This window comes from Sciurus carolinensis, chromosome 7, assembly GCF_902686445.1.
Source record: "Sciurus carolinensis chromosome 7, mSciCar1.2, whole genome shotgun sequence".
Taxonomy (NCBI): domain Eukaryota; kingdom Metazoa; phylum Chordata; class Mammalia; order Rodentia; family Sciuridae; genus Sciurus; species Sciurus carolinensis.
In genome coordinates this window covers 106,008,312-106,024,087 of record NC_062219.1, presented here as the reverse complement: position 1 = coordinate 106,024,087, position 15,776 = coordinate 106,008,312, and the positions used below count along the sequence as shown (strand labels likewise).

The 15,776-nt window shown below is 36.1% G+C and overlaps 2 protein-coding genes across 8 annotated transcripts in view; both read right to left on the bottom strand.

Moving 5' to 3' along the window:
- The window catches only part of Crisp1 (cysteine rich secretory protein 1), a 76,939-nt gene that overhangs the window by 13,088 nt on the left and 48,075 nt on the right, over window positions 1–15,776 (bottom strand). The window contains exons 8-9 of one of the 7 annotated variants that reach the window (XM_047559392.1): window positions 4,301–4,385; window positions 1,679–3,388 (exon numbers count right to left, since the gene is read on the bottom strand). The exons of 5 other annotated variants lie outside the window; for them this stretch is intronic. In XM_047559392.1, coding sequence (XP_047415348.1) covers window positions 4,348–4,385 — 38 coding nt within the window. In that variant the 3' untranslated portion in view covers window positions 1,679–3,388; window positions 4,301–4,347. Of the gene's footprint in view, window positions 1–1,678; window positions 3,389–4,245; window positions 4,386–15,776 lie in introns of those variants that run through there. One more of the 7 variants, XM_047559391.1, reaches the window with a different exon arrangement.
- On the bottom strand, window positions 9,773–11,026 carry LOC124989546 (phosphoglycerate kinase 2-like). The gene has a single exon (XM_047559386.1). The coding sequence runs from the start codon at window positions 11,024–11,026 to the stop codon at window positions 9,773–9,775; it is 1,254 nt and encodes a 417-aa protein (XP_047415342.1).

Here is a 15,776-nt window from a genome sequence, read left to right as displayed (position 1 = left end):
TATATGAAGGTACAATATATGAATGTTTGAAAATACTCATATATTTACCTATTGTATGATCAAATTAGTGATGTTCTCATATTTTCTCACTTCCTGTTTGGTTCTACTAGTGGAAGACACATAGGAGATAGGGATATGAAGAAAGAGTCGATGCATTTAATCTGACCTACTGACCCCACAACATTTGTCAGTGGCTCTGTTCCACCTATCCAGCAGCCTACCTCCAACTACAACTTTCACTTGCCTTTTGAAGAAAAAGACAACAGGTAATACAATAGCAACTTCTTAGAGCAGGTAAACACCCACAAGGCTCCTTGGGAACTAGAACCAGTGTAGGAGCTTCAGTTCTAGGACTTTTCCAGTTACTATCCATAAGGTAATCCTTAAGCCTACCCACACAAAAATTATCCCTTCAGTAAAGTGTCTTGGATGAAGTCTCTGAATGTGCCTCCTGGGGTGATTAGCCATTCTAGGTGGAGCGAGACTCCTTAGTCTGGAGCAAACTGGGATTATTCTGTACTTTTTGATATGAACTTTTTTAATACAGATGTCTAATAAATTGAAGAATCTGATTGTCTGGGTCTTAAGCCCCCTTGCTCTTCTTGACCAGCAACAAGGGAAGGGAGCACTCCCCAACAAGGTCAGACCGGGAAAGGTAGGGTCGACTGACCCCCGCACCCAGCCCTCCGGGCGAAGGACAATCAGTCCCATAGGACTATATGGCAAGCACAAGCTGATCATGTTCGCGGAACTGTTGTTAACCAATCCCTGATGGTGGTCCAATTTATTGTCATTAACTTTTGAAACCGCCTTTGAGGCCTTGATCTTGCTCACTTGAAACGGAGTAAGGAGTCAGCCTGAGTTAGTTAACGTGTCATTAGTCCCAACATCTGATGATAAAATATACTATATGGTTGAAAAACAGAGATATTTAATCTGGGAAGAGAGAAAATTAAGTTTTTCTCCAAAGAGTTGACTTATTTCATAGCAGGGAATGTAGAAAATTTAGAGAAGTTTTAAAAGAAGCAGAAGCAAACATGTAAAATGGGCAAATAGTAGGATATATAAGCACTGTGGTTGTGGGGATTCATTTTCATTCCCAGTGCTTATATAAAAATGCTCAACTAATTTCAGGAATATAGTTATAAAATGCTGACATATAATACATTTGTGGTATGGTAAAGTATGTGTTAAAAAATCAGTGACCACAGTGTTTGATATAATGTACTCTATGCACTTGTATTTGGCATCATAAAATAGGTAATTTTTGTACCTAATTTTGTAGGCAATGGGCCAAATGCCCACTTTTCCAGTTTGCCTGTGTCTTGATTTGCTTTCATAGAAACCAGAAGAAACACTCGAAAGCTTCTGCTCTCATAAATTGAATCTACTTTAGAAAAGCTGGTACAACTCTTCATTATTATTTGCTAATGATCCATATGCTTTGGTTAAGCCTATCTTTTATTTTTATTTTCTTCTCCTCAATTTCCTTTTCAATTTAGCTTTAACTATATTTTGTTATTCTAAGATAAAATAATGAATTAGTTTACCAAAAATAAAAATAAAAACAAAAAACAATATTGGCCACAACAAAAATCAAACCTAGTGTTTTAGATTTCCACTGAAAATTTTTAAAAAATGGTTTATTGTTTCAATAAAGAAAGCATTGTTATAAATATTTGGACATATAGTGATTTTTCACATGTGAGAAAGCTGATATATCCCATAACTTCAGAGAAAACATCAAAAGGTTCCCAGTCCAATTTAGTGTTCAAGATCAGGCTGGCATTACAGAGTGGAGGGCTTTAAGACTTTGTTATGTTTTGGCCTGAGGAGTAGCTACCTGCTAAGTGAAACAGGATTACACATGAAATTTATAGTGGGTTGAACTTGTTGGAAAGATGGATAGTTTTAGTATGTTATTTTTCTAATAGCAATGGATGTCATAATAAAACATTTGAAAGAATATTAATAAGAAACGTAAAATATGTTCAAACCTAAAAATGAAAAAAATCAAAACCAGATTTCAATCTTCTTCTTCAGCATGTAAGGAGCTTAGAAGTGACTCTATCAACAAGTAAAAAATAGGCCAAATTAAAAAATCAACACCTGTGCTTACAAATATCATAGAAGTAAGGTCTCAGAGCAAACCACTGCCCCAGTAGATTATAAAATTTATATAGGTTCTTCTTTTGGATGATATCTTGAATTAATTCAAGAGAAAAAGTCAACAGTAACAGAATAGCAACTTCTTAGAGCAGGTAAACACCAATAAGGCTCCATGGGAACTAGTACCAGTGTAGGAAAATTAGAACTGTAGTTGAGGAATTTCTTGAGTTCTGAGAACTCCAAGGGGACCCAGACTTGAGGTTTTACTTCCAGGAGTTCTACCAGAGTCTCACAGTGAGGATGGGATTACTTCCTTCAGCAAAACAAACCCACAAGGTGAGCTTCAATCAAAAACCCAAGGCAATACTACCCTCTCGGGGTAACGCCATAGATTGTTGAAAAAAAAGTCATTTTTAACGAATAGGAAATTTAGTATTTTAAATGCACACAGTCATAATTTGTAAATATAAAATGATTACAACTGTACAAAACACCTTACTTAAATATATGCATATATAATATTTCAAGTAGATGATAGATGTGCATGTATAAACAAACATTCATATACAAAGATAGATAATTCAAAAATATCTGTTGCTAAGTCTGCATTGTATTGTGTTTTTCCCCAGTATTCTAACCCAAGTTACCCATTCATTTCTCAGAACTATTCTTTTATTTATTCCTTCTAATACCATTTATTATTCTGTATTAGCAACACTGTTATTTCCTTTTAATGCTGTTTGCCAGTTTATTCTCTGTCTCATATGTCATTTTAACTTCTTTCAAAAAGTATTTCTGCCTAAGATGTGTACTTATTTATGCTCTAAATGTTGCTCTTTTTGTCATCTAAAGAAGCATGTTTTCCATGTCTTCCAGTATATTATAAAATTTATATAGGTTCTTCTTTTGAATGATATCTTGAATTAATTCAGCTTTATTCTTCCTCTCCTTAGTAGCAACTTTAACTTGGCCCATAAGCACTCAGTCAGAGAATATAATGCCCAAGTTCTCTATCAGTTGAATGTGTTCATATTGCTGAGTTCATGTCGAGGGCATGTAAGCAAAATTGATATGGATGAGTTCAGATGCTCTTCCCTGAAGACAGAATGACTGCTCTTTCCCAACCCACTGAGCCAGAACATATCAACAATTGAGTTGATCTTCCTGCTTCTAGAGATGGAAGTGAATTTCAGATGATAAAAGTCATGTTTGACTACACTAGGTCCTTGGATGAGTTCAAGAGATGTCTTGCTTAAGCATAACCACCCAGGAATGTTACCTGAAAAGAAAACCATAGTCTAACTTTTTGAAGAATTATATTTTTAAGAATTTTCATTTGATAGTTCAGTCATGAAGGTTATCTCTGTTGACATTTTAGGCTGGTTGATTCTATGTTGTAAGAGGTTGTCCTGAATATTGTGTGGTGTTTACTAGCATCTTTGATATACCTACTTGAAGTCGAAAGCATCCCCATGGGTACAAAAAAGAAAAATGTCTCTAGAATTTGACAAATGTCCTCTTTGGGACAAATTTGTCCCTGAATGAGAACTACTAGTTTACAGACTAAGTAATGTAGAAATTGCTCCCTGTTGTTGGAGCTGCCTTAATAAAACCCATAAAAATGATATTAAAGGATCAGGTGGGAGAAAGTAAATAAAGAGACATAGAAGGCTGAAAGGTGGTGATCATTCATTTGTCAACTGTGACATTTAGTAAAAATGATGTGGATGGTATTATAGTAAGCACAACATATTCCTAAAGGGAATAAAGGTACAAGACAAGTGCTTAGAAAGAAGAAAAATATTAGTGTATTGCAAGTGTTATTTACTGCTTTTTTGCAAACTATTGTTAACACCAAAAAAAAAAAAAAAAAAAAAAAAAAAAAGAACAATTCCAGGAAAAACCATACAGATGGAATGAAAAGTAGTGACAGGGCATTTTAATTGATTGTGTGCATAACTATATCCTTGGTTTCCTAAAACTGTATCAGAGGGAGAAAGCTAGGAAAACCATGCAGTCACTCATTGTGGCCTATTTCTCCCACATCTGCTTCAGAAGGAGTCATGTAGTTTTGGAAACAATTGTAATGAACCAATGATTTATGTGCGTGAATATTTTTATTGCAGTTATTCAGGATGTACTGAATGGGAGTTCAGAGAGACATGAAAGATAACAGTGATTTTCAGTTTACCAGACTGTTGTGGGTTCTCCTCTGGTTCACACTGAAAGGGTTGTGCATCATCCTGAGAGATCCAAATGTGAACAGGATGCAGCAACTGGAGAAGACATTGGAATGCACAAATAGGAAGGATATATGATACGTGAACAGCCCGAAACAACAGTCTGTCATAAACTGTAACTATTCTCTTCAATGCTTATTCCGTTCTGATAGACTTTAATGATAAAACTTACTGATTTTTAGTTGGGTACAATGTATCCATCTAGAGAGAGTACATTCTCAACCTCCCTTCAAAATAGACCTTATCTTACCACGAATAGCCAATGGAATGAGTGAAAACAATTTTGAACAATTTTTTTTTTTTGGTACTTAGGATTGAACCTAGGGGTGCTTAACCATTTAGCCATATCCCCAGTCTTTTTAAAAACATTTTATTTAGAGACAGGGTCTTTTTAAGTTGCTTAGGGTCTCCCTACATCGTTGAGGTTGATTTTGATCTCTCCATCCCGCTACTTGTGATCCTCCTGCCTCAGCATCCTCATCTGCTGGGATTACAGGGTGCACTAACATGCCTGATTGAACAATTTTGAGTAATACATTTAAAAGAAAACTGAGGGCATGCCTGTAATCCCAGCGACTCAGGAGACTGAGGCAGGAGGATCATGAGTTCAAAACCAACCACAGCAAAAGCAAGGTGCTAAGCAACTCAGTGAGACCCTGTCTCTAAATAAAATATAGAATGGGGTTCAGGATGTGGCTCACTGATCAAGTGCCCTTAAGTTCAATGCCCAGTACTCCCCCACCCCACAAGAAAGAGAGAGAGAGAGAGAGAGAGAGAGAGAGAGAGAGAGAGAGAGAGAGAGAGAAGAAGGTAAAGAAAAGAAAAGAAAAAAGAAAAGAGAGAAGAAAAGAACAAAAACTGATTGCCTTTCACTAGCTTTCCCCTTCAGGCTGTCACTTTAGTAGCAAAATTTCAGAGAAGCACCTAGGAAACAGATTCAATCCACCTGTTGAAAGTACCAGCATTGCTTGATCAGTTTGGTTCTCTGCATGATCTAATGGAGAAGGGGCTCCATTTTGCCCTAGATTTCTGTATGAGATAACTATATACTTTGACCTTGATTTAACTATTGAAATTTTACTTATCTGTGTTTTACCTGTTAAAAAAGTGTATACCTTAAATACTACATCTTTTATGGAATTACCTGATAGTTGTCCTTAAAATATGTTGAAGTTTCAGATTTAAATTCGAGATGCTGAATACATAAAATTGACCTGGGGCGAAAGGACATGTGACATGACAACTGGAAAAAGTTACTCTGCATTTTACTGTTACTTTGTTTTTTATGTATGTATGAATTTTATGGTACTGGGGATTGAATCCAGGGGTGCATTAGCAATAAGCTATATCACCAGCCTTTTTTATTTTTTATTTTGAAACAGGGTCTCCCTAAGTTGCCAAGACTGGCCTCAAACTTGCAATCCTCCTGCCTCATTCCTCCAAGGAACTTGGATAACAAGCATGTGCCTTTGAGCCCAGATGATTACTATAAATTTCTTAATTGCATTATGTTGTGCTAGATCTCTGTTTAATTAACCAAAATAATTTCACATAAATACTTTTGTTTCTTCTATAACATCTTATAACTGCATTTTCTATTTTCTAAAATACAAGAATTGTTACCACTCTATTTTTCCCAATGCCAAAATACTTATGTACAAATTTACCTCAAAACGTGGTATTGGTTCAGTACCTATTATTGAATAATTTTGGCTTTAAAAGTAAAACAACTGCTACTTTATTTACATCCTGAGTTTAGTCTGTAGCTCCCTCCCTAACACTGGTATGTGTATACTTGCCCTTGTATATTCACATGAACAATATGGGTTTAATTACTTTCCTTTAAAAAGAAAGACTTCTTGCATTTATTCCCCTTTTCATATTAAGAAATTTTCTTTTAGAAAAGTTCTATGATATTCAACAGTTGTGAAATGTAATTATTTTCTCAGCTTATTTAGGTACTTGGATTGATAACAATTTTTCATCCTTTAACCAAATCCTCCTCCCACACTTGGAATTCGTCATGTTTCCTTGTTTCAGAGAGAGAAAAGTTAAAAAAAAAAAAAAAAGACTAAAATAAAACAAATCTCTTAAGACACATGACTTTACCAAACTGAATCAGGAGTACATAGAAAATTGAAACAGAACAATTTCAACAATGAAATTGAAGATAGCATCAAAAGTCTACCAACAAAGAAAAGACCAAGTCCGGATGGATTCTCAGCTAAGTTCTACCAGACTTTTAAAGAACTAACACTAATCCTTCTCAAATTATTCCATGTAATAGAAAAACAGGGAACCCTTCCATATTTATTCTATGAAGCTAGTAACACTGTGATACCAAAACATCAAGGAAAGAAAAATTTAAGACCAATATTCTTGAAAAACATAGATGCAAAAATTCTTAATAAAATACTGGAAAATCACATTCAAAAATATAATAAAAATAGAGTTTACTATGATCAAGTGGAGTTCATCCCAGGGATGCAAGGATGGTTCAACATACAGAAATCAACAAATATAATTCACCATATAAATAGACTTAAAGACAAGAATCACATGATTGTCTTAGTAGATGCAGAAAAAGCATTTGACAAAATACAGCACCTATTCATGTTTAAAATACCAGAAAAACTAGGGAGAGTAGGAACATACCTCAACACTGTAAAAGCTATATACAAAACCCAAGGTCAACATCATTCCAAATGAAGAAAAACTGAAAGCATTTCCTCTAAAAACAGGAATAAGACAGGAATGCCCACTTTCACCAGTTCCATTCAATAAGGTCCTGAAAACTCTATCCAGAGAAATTAGACAAAAGAGTTAAATAAAAGGGATACAGATATAAAAAGAACTAAACTAGCTCTGTTTGCTGATGACATACACAATTCCAAATTTAGAAGGCCCCAAGAAATCCCATAAGAAAACTTGTAGAACTCATAAATTCAGCAAAGTATCAGGATACAAAATTAAAACCATAAATCAATCGCATTCCTGTACACCAATGATGAATAAACTGAAAGAAAAACTAGGAAAACTATCCAATTCACAAAAGCCTCAAAAAAAAAAATAAAACCTGGGAATCAATCTAACAAAAGAGGTGAAAGAGCTCAAATGGAATAGAATAGTAAAGCAGAGATAAATCCATATAAATATTGTCTTCTCATATTAGACAAAGGCATCAAAAATATACATTGGAAAAAAGATAACCTCTTCAACAAATAGGGCTAGAAAAACTGGAAATCCATGCGTAGTAGAATGGAATTTACACACTATCTATCACTCTGCACAAAGCTCAACTCAAAGTGGATCAAGGACCTAGGTTTTAGACCAGAAACCCTGCACCTACTAGAAGAAAATGTCAATCCAAAACTCCAACATGTGGGCTTAGGAACCAACTTCCTCAACAAGACTCCTAAAGTGTAAGAAGTACTGTCAAAAATCAATAAGTAGGATAGTATAAAATGAAAAACCTTCTTCACAGCAATGGAAACACTCAACAGCATGAAGACAGAGACTACAGAATGGTAGAAAATCTTTGTCACCCGCACCTCAAATAAAGCATTAATTTCCAGGATATACAATGAACTCAAAAAGCTTAACACCACAAAAACAAATAACTCAATCAAAAAATGGGAAAGGGAACTAAACAGACACTTCTCAAAAGAAGAAATATGAATGGTCAACAAATACATGAAAAAAATATTCAATAGCTCTAGCAATTACAGAAATGCAAATTAATACTACATTGAGATTTTACCTCACTCCAGTAGGAATGGCAATTATCAAGAATACAAGTAACAAACAATAAATGTTCTCCAGGATGTGGGGAAAAGGGTACATTCATACAGTTTGGTGAGACTGAAAATTGGTGCAACCACTCTGCAAAGCAGTATGAAGATTCCTAAAACTAGGAATGGAATCACCAATTGATCCACTTATTCCACTCCTCAGTATATATCTAAAGACTTTAAAATAAGCATACTATAATGATGCAGCCACATCAATGTTTAGAGCAGCACAATTCACAATACCTAAGCTATGGAACCAAACTAGATGCCCAACAACAGATGAATGAATAAAGAAATTGTGGAATACATACACAATGGAGCATTATTCAGTGATAAAGAAGAATAACTATATGACATTTGACTATAAATGGATGGATCTTGCGCCTATCATGGTAAGTGAAGTAAGTCAACCCCCCCAAAAAAACAAAGGCCAAATGTTGTCTGTGATATGTGGATGCTAACTCCAAACAAAGGGTAGAGGGATAGAAATTCAGTGGATTAAACAAACGAGAATGAAGGGAAGACTAGGGATAAGAATGGGAAAGAAAATGGAATGAATCTGACCTAATATTCATACATGTATGAATACACCAGAGTGGGATCCTAATTAGAATAAGATATATTCCATGTTTGTATAAATATATCCAACTAGATTCTATTGTCATGTATAACTAAAAAGAACAAATAAAAATATAAAAAATAAATTTTATAAATAAAAATGATTGGACTACTGGTATGCTGACATTCTAATTTGGTTCAGAGATAAAATGGGATCACTTTCTATGTGATATTTCATAAATTTCGGTTTTCCACTTAATATATCATAAAACAATTTCCACATATTCACATGTTATTCTACCACATAATTTTCAATGTCTACAAAAGTCTGAATGGACATTTCCTGACTTATTTAACATTTAACCAATCTTTGCTTAGATACATTAATTTTCCCATTTTGGTCTTATAAACAGTGCTATGATAGATAAATCTGTTACAGATATAATTACATTTTAATATTGTTTACTTAGGATAAAACTTAGAAAATGGAATTTCTAGGTAAATATTAATTTTCAGAATAGTTTTTCCTTTCCTTTTCTTTTCTTTTTTTGGTACTGGACATTGAACTCAGGGACACAATGACCCAGCCATATCCCTGGTCTGTTTTGTTGCTTATAGCCAGGGTCTTGCTGAATTGCTTAGGGCCTCACTAAGTTGTTGAGACTGGCTTTGAACTCAAGATCCTCCTGCATCAGACTTCCAAGTTGCTGGGATTACAGGTGTGCAGCCACCACAACATGACAGAATAAAGTTTTGACTGATAAACAAAAACAACAAAAAAGACATTCAGCATACTCAATTCACTTTAATGGTCAACTTAAGAATATATCCTTCCTATGAGGCATAGCAGTGAAGTCCAATGGTTCAAAGGAGATCTCATAGAGAGCAGGCAAATGAATGATACAAGTAAAGTGAACAAGGAGCTTCTCCCAGGTAAGGAGTTCCTGATGGCCCACTGACTGCCCATTTCCAGGATCCCAATATCCAGTACATTTTAACCAAAGTCAAACTGAGATGTTAGAGCACTGAGTTAACCTAAAGGCTGAGGATGGAAAACAGGTGGAGGGGACTGAGCTACAGGTTGCTGAGGGCCTCTACTCCTGGGAGGGCTTTACCTTCCAGCAGCTCCAGGCTGGCACCCCCTCCTGTGCTCACATGGCTGACTTTATCTTCAGTGTCCCATTTGGCACAGCACGTGGCAGTGTCCCCGCCCCCTATAATGGTGATGCAGCCCCTGGACGTGGCTTTCACGACTTCATCCATCAGGGCCTTGGTTCCCTTGGCAAAGGCTTCCCATTCAAAGACTCCTAAAGGGCCATTCCAAAAGATGAGCTTGGCCTCGGACACGACTTGAGCGTTCGTTTTATTGCTCTCAGGGCCACAGTCCATACCCATCCAACCGGCGGGGATGCCAGATTCTACGGTGGCAGTGCCAGTGTTGGCGTTCTCATCGAACTTGTCAGCCGTGATGAAGTCCACGGGAAAGGTCATCTTGACACCATTCTTCTCTGCTTTGGCCATGATCTCCTTGACAATCTTGGCTCCCTCTTCGTCAAAGAGGGAGGCACCGATCTCCATGTTGTTGAGTACCTTCAGGAAGGTAAAGGCCATCCCGCCGCCAATAATCATCTGATTGACCTTGTCCAGCATGTTTTTGATGAGCCGGATCTTGTCTGCCATTTTGGCGCCCCCAAGTATAGCCAGAAAGGGTCTCTCTGGGTTTTCCAAGGCTCTGGCAAAGTACTCCAGCTCCTTCTTCATGAGGAATCCGGATGCCTTGTGGGGCAGATTGACTCCCACCACGGAGCTGTGAGCCCTGTGCGTAGTGCAGAAAGCATCGTTGACGTACACGTCCCCTAGCTTGGACAGGGACTCTCGGAAGGCTTGGATCTTGTCGGGCTCGGCCTTGAGCTTATTCCCAGAGGGATCTTGGCCCTTGCCTTCCTCCTCCAGGTGAAAGCGCAGGTTCTCCAGCAGGATGACCGACCCGGGGGCGGGGTCGGCGCAGGCTTTCTCCACTTCTGCGCCCACACAGTCCTTGAGGAACATCACGTCCCTGCCCAGCAAGGATTTCAGCTCGGCAGCCACGGGCTCCAGGGAGTACTTGTCGGGCATGGGGACGCCATCGGGCCGGCCCAGGTGGCTCATCAGCACCACCGACTTGGCTTCATTGTCCAGGCAGTACTTGATGCTGGGGATGACCGCCTTGATTCTCTGGTTGTTGGTGATGTGGTTCTTCTTCATGGGAACGTTGAAGTCCACTCTCATGATGACGCGCTTGCCTTTGACGTCCAGTTTGTCCAAAGTCAATTTCTTAGACAGAGACATCTTGGCGGTGGGAAGGGCTAGGCGGACAGCTGGATGCAGGTGCTGAAGAGCCGGCTTAGAGGGGCGGCCGGGAGGCTAGTTGGTGGGGCGGCCTAACGCCTCCCCTCGGCCCGCCCCTTCTTGGGTCCTGAGTGTCTCACGAGGCAGGTGTGGTCCTGGGAATGCAATGCAGCCCGGCCATTGGTCCAGGGTCCTGCCAATCTGGATTTACATCATGTAGCTAGGTGCCCATTGATAATGATTGAAAAAGATAGTGAAGATGAAGTAGAGGTGTAATCCCAGTTAGGGAAGTAAAGAAAATCAACATAAGAATGGTCTCTAGTTCTGTAAGTTCTTCCCAAATTCCCTTTGACATTTGGTCTTGTTCTTAATCAAAGAAACAAAACCAACTAAATAATAACCTTTACAACTCCACAGAACCTGCATTCCCCTGCCTCTTGTTAAATCTTAATTACATTCATGTGTAAAACTCTCTTACATTCATTTGTAAAACTCTGCAGTACCATATAAAGGAAAAATATGTAATAGTGGATCAATGAAATCTGTTTTATTTAAGGCAGCAGAGTATGGTTCTGTTCTTTCCATGTCCTTTCTATTTGTGTTAAGGTTATACCTTGTTTTTTAGATTTGAGTTTAGACCCATTCTACAGTGGGATGGAAATGATGTCTCTTTCATTAGCTTGTTATTTCTAATTTCAGACAACTGTGATAAAGGACTTGGTATGAGAATTCTGTAGCATCTTAGCAAATAAAGTATTAGCAAAAATCTTTGAAAGTGCTGGTGACATTTCATGCACACCACAAAATTATGATGAAGGTCCATACATTTTCTCTGCTCTCTCTTTGCGTCACTACCTGTATAACACAAATTGAACTGAAAAGAAGCATACCTTTCTTGATGATGAAAACTTTCATTAGAAATGAAGATGAGTGCCAGCCCCGTGGTTCAAATATGTAACCCCAGAGGCTCTTGAGCCAGAACAGGAGTATCACGAGTTCAAAGCCAGCCTCAGCAAAAGCCAGGTGCTAAGCAACTCAGTGAGACCCCGTGTCTAAATAAAATACGAAATAGGGCTAGGGATGTGACTCAGTGGTTGAGTGCCCCTGAGTTCAATCTCCCATACCCCCCCATCAAAAAAAAAAAAAAATGGAAATGAGTGAGATGTTTTCCTTCTGAATAAACTGTATTTTGGTGATTCATTTATTAATAAAACTGCCTTCACTGTTTTTCATGCAATATTTTCTGTAAGTTAGATCATTTATTTATTTATTTATTTTTTGAAAGTAAAAAAAAAATATCTTGATTGATTTCTCAATGGATAGTTCAATATTATGCCAGTCTTTAATGGCAAAACTTTGGTTCTGCTGAAACTTCATAATGCTTCAGAGAGCTACTACTTTTTCCAGGAGGTAAGTAAACAGCTGGAAAGAGAAAGCACAACTTTCTAGCAGCATAGCAACTTAAACCACAGACCTGAGAAGTCTGCAACTTTTACACCAAAATGGCACAAACATTTATTAGCTGGTGAGAGAAGTGAGAAGTGGGGACAAGACTAAGACACCAAAAGGAGCACTATATGTAATGACAGCGAACAAACCAGATATATCTATAAGGACTTTAAAGGATAATTATAGAAAAGGGAACGAAATATTTTACTCAAATGCTTTTTAGAGCCTTTTTGTAGAGATACAAATATATATATATATATATATATAATATATATATATATAAAAGTTAAATAATTGAAATGATTTAAATGTATCACCTGGATATTTTGAGAGACATTACCCACTACCAGCTGACTAAAATTTTAAAAAAAAGACAAAACAAATATCAATATTTGATAACAATGTGAACAAATTGAAATCCTCTTATATTGTTGTAAGAATAAGAAAGAGTTCAGGCAGCTTAGAAAACACTTTGGTATTTCCTCAAAACATTAAATGTGGAAATACAATATGATCCAGCAGTTTTAATACTAAGCATTTATTGTGATGATAGTACTATGTTCACTATAAAATGGATAAAAATTTAAAATCTAAGAATAACAATTACTATTAATTACTCCTAACAATGAAAACTATGTCTTGTTGCTATTGGGGATGAAATATGCTATAGTCACTCTAGGAAACAGGCTGGAAATTTCTAGTAAACCTATATCTACTATAGGAGCCATCTCTACAATTACTGGGTATTTATTCAAGCACATCAAAAAACTATATTCCTTCAAAATTCTGAACAAGGGTATTCAGAGTAGCTTTCATAACCATTATAAAAATTAGACTTCCTTTAACTGAAGAATGGACAAACTGCTATATATCTGCATAATGACATCCATTTTTTTAAAAAAAGAGGGTCAACCCATGGTTAGTTGGAGTCACTGCTTTGGGGCCTATGGTGGGGTACAGCATTATTGTGGGAGAATGTGGTAGAGCAAAACTGCTCACCTCAGGAGGTTAGAAAGCACAACAAGAGGAAGAAAAAGGACGGGGACCTCCATGTCCCCTTTAAGGGCATGTCCCAATAACTTGACTTCCTCTCACTAGTCCCTAGATCCTGAAGGTTCCATGATCTCTCAATAGTGCCATAAGACTGGGAAAAACCTTTAACACACAGGACTTTGTGGGACATTAAAGACCAAAGCTCCAAAATTTCTTTTGTCCAATACAAAGGACTCTGGGATTCTGATTCAAACCCTAGTACGGTTCAGTTCTTGCATTTTCTGAGATAGCTGCACCTCAAGTCCAAGTAGAAAGGTTGACTGCTGTACAGGGTTTTTGTTGCACTTTTTCCTCTGTCTTCCGTGTTTTATTATCAGGGCAATGAATGCAATCAAGATGTGTTAATAGGAGTGGCAGTTTGAAAGGTACATCTTAAAAAAAATCAAGAGTTAAATGCTCGGGAAGTTCGGAATTATGGTGTCAAAGCTCAGCAAAAGTGGTCTCAGGAAAAAGAGACAGAATAAATTTTAAAATAATAAAAGATGGAAAGAGAAACTTTTGCCAAAATCATAAAGAGTTTCGTAGAAGCATGTTTCATTTTTTTTTCTCTTTCTTTGCCAATTGTGAGGCAACACTGAAATAATGCTAATCAAAAGACAAACACACATTTGGAAGCCTCTTGCTTGTCTCAATTAAAGAGGATGTCACCAACCAGAAAGAAGAGATGCTACTAGATTGGCTGAGTAGTTTCACTCAGCCAGTATCTGTCTGTTAGCAAAGAATAGGTAGTATGGGGCTGTCAACAACAAAGTAAAGGGCTTATTGAGTTTATGTCTTTCTTTTTCATCCAACACCAAGAACAAAAGTAAAGCTAATATACAGTCTTGCCTGAACTAAACTAATCAACAAACATATTGACTGAAAAAAACTGTACCTGAGGAGCTCCAGCAGTATGAGAAAACATCAACAAATAGGACAACATATACTAAAGGAAGCAGAACTATTTTAAAGTAACAAATAAAATTCCTTACAGGAATAAACACACTGCAAATCTGAATGATCAATAAGGATTTGTGAATTAACCATTGGGAAATATTAAAACTATTTTAAATGGTAAAATAAATAATTAAAAGAAATGGAGTTCATAAACATAGCTAAAGAATTGAATGCAATATGGGTAAAGAAACTCCTTTAGAATCACTAAAAAAGTGACCAACAGAGAAAATGAGAATACTGTCAGGGAGTATGGAAATGAAAAAAAAAAAGAAATGACCTACATTTGTCATAGAAAGGTAATTGGAGTGAAAGTATAAATGAAAGAGATAAAATATCAAAGAAAACTTTGATAACCTTTCATAAATGATAGATGATTTCTAAAAATATCAGTATCACATCATATATAATGGTCAAATTTAAAACAAACACATGTATGCCCCAGAACATTAATAGTGAAATTAAACAATTAAAACCAAGAAAAATTTTAATTTTTTTTATAAAAAGAAATCATACCCTTTTCAAGAGAAAAGATTAAGAAATGTCTGACTTAACAAAATAAACATGGCAAGTAAAAGAAAATTAAGAAATAGCTTAAAAGTATTTTAAAAATTACTTTTTCAACAAAATATTTACACTCCAATAACTTACAATTTAAATGAGAAGATGAAATAAAAATATTTGTTTTCACAGAAATGTCAGAATATTTAAGTAACAGAGGCTCCCTTTGAATAACAAACTCTAGGTAGATGTATTTTGAAAAAATGGAATTTAAAAATGGATTAATGAGTTATTTAAACTAGAACTGAAATCTTAGTATATACCAATGTATAAGGAAGTACGGATGACTGCTTAGTTTTTATTGTAGTCCTAGACAGTAATTTTTATAATGCTTTCATAGTAATGAATATCTGTGTATTCAAATTACTTAGTTTGACAGTCTTTTTATCTGGCATAAAACTCTCTAATGAGTTTATATAAAAATGATATAAACTAACTAATGAGTTTTATGTAAAAATCTCAATAGGGAAAATATACAAATGTCTTACATGATCATTTCTTTCTGCAAATTAGTCATGCTATTTATTTTTACCTTTCAACCTTTATTCTCCTTTTCTTTTTGAACTGCTTCAAAAGTATTTCTAGAAACACTTCTGAACATTTAAACTAATATCATACACATTTTAATATTGTTACATTTTGTATTCTTTCTCAATTTATTTATAGGTTTTATTTAACAAACTTAATTATTTTCATTCCATTCTTAATACATTACAAAATATTGATGAATTAGGCAAAGTAAAATCATTGGCTA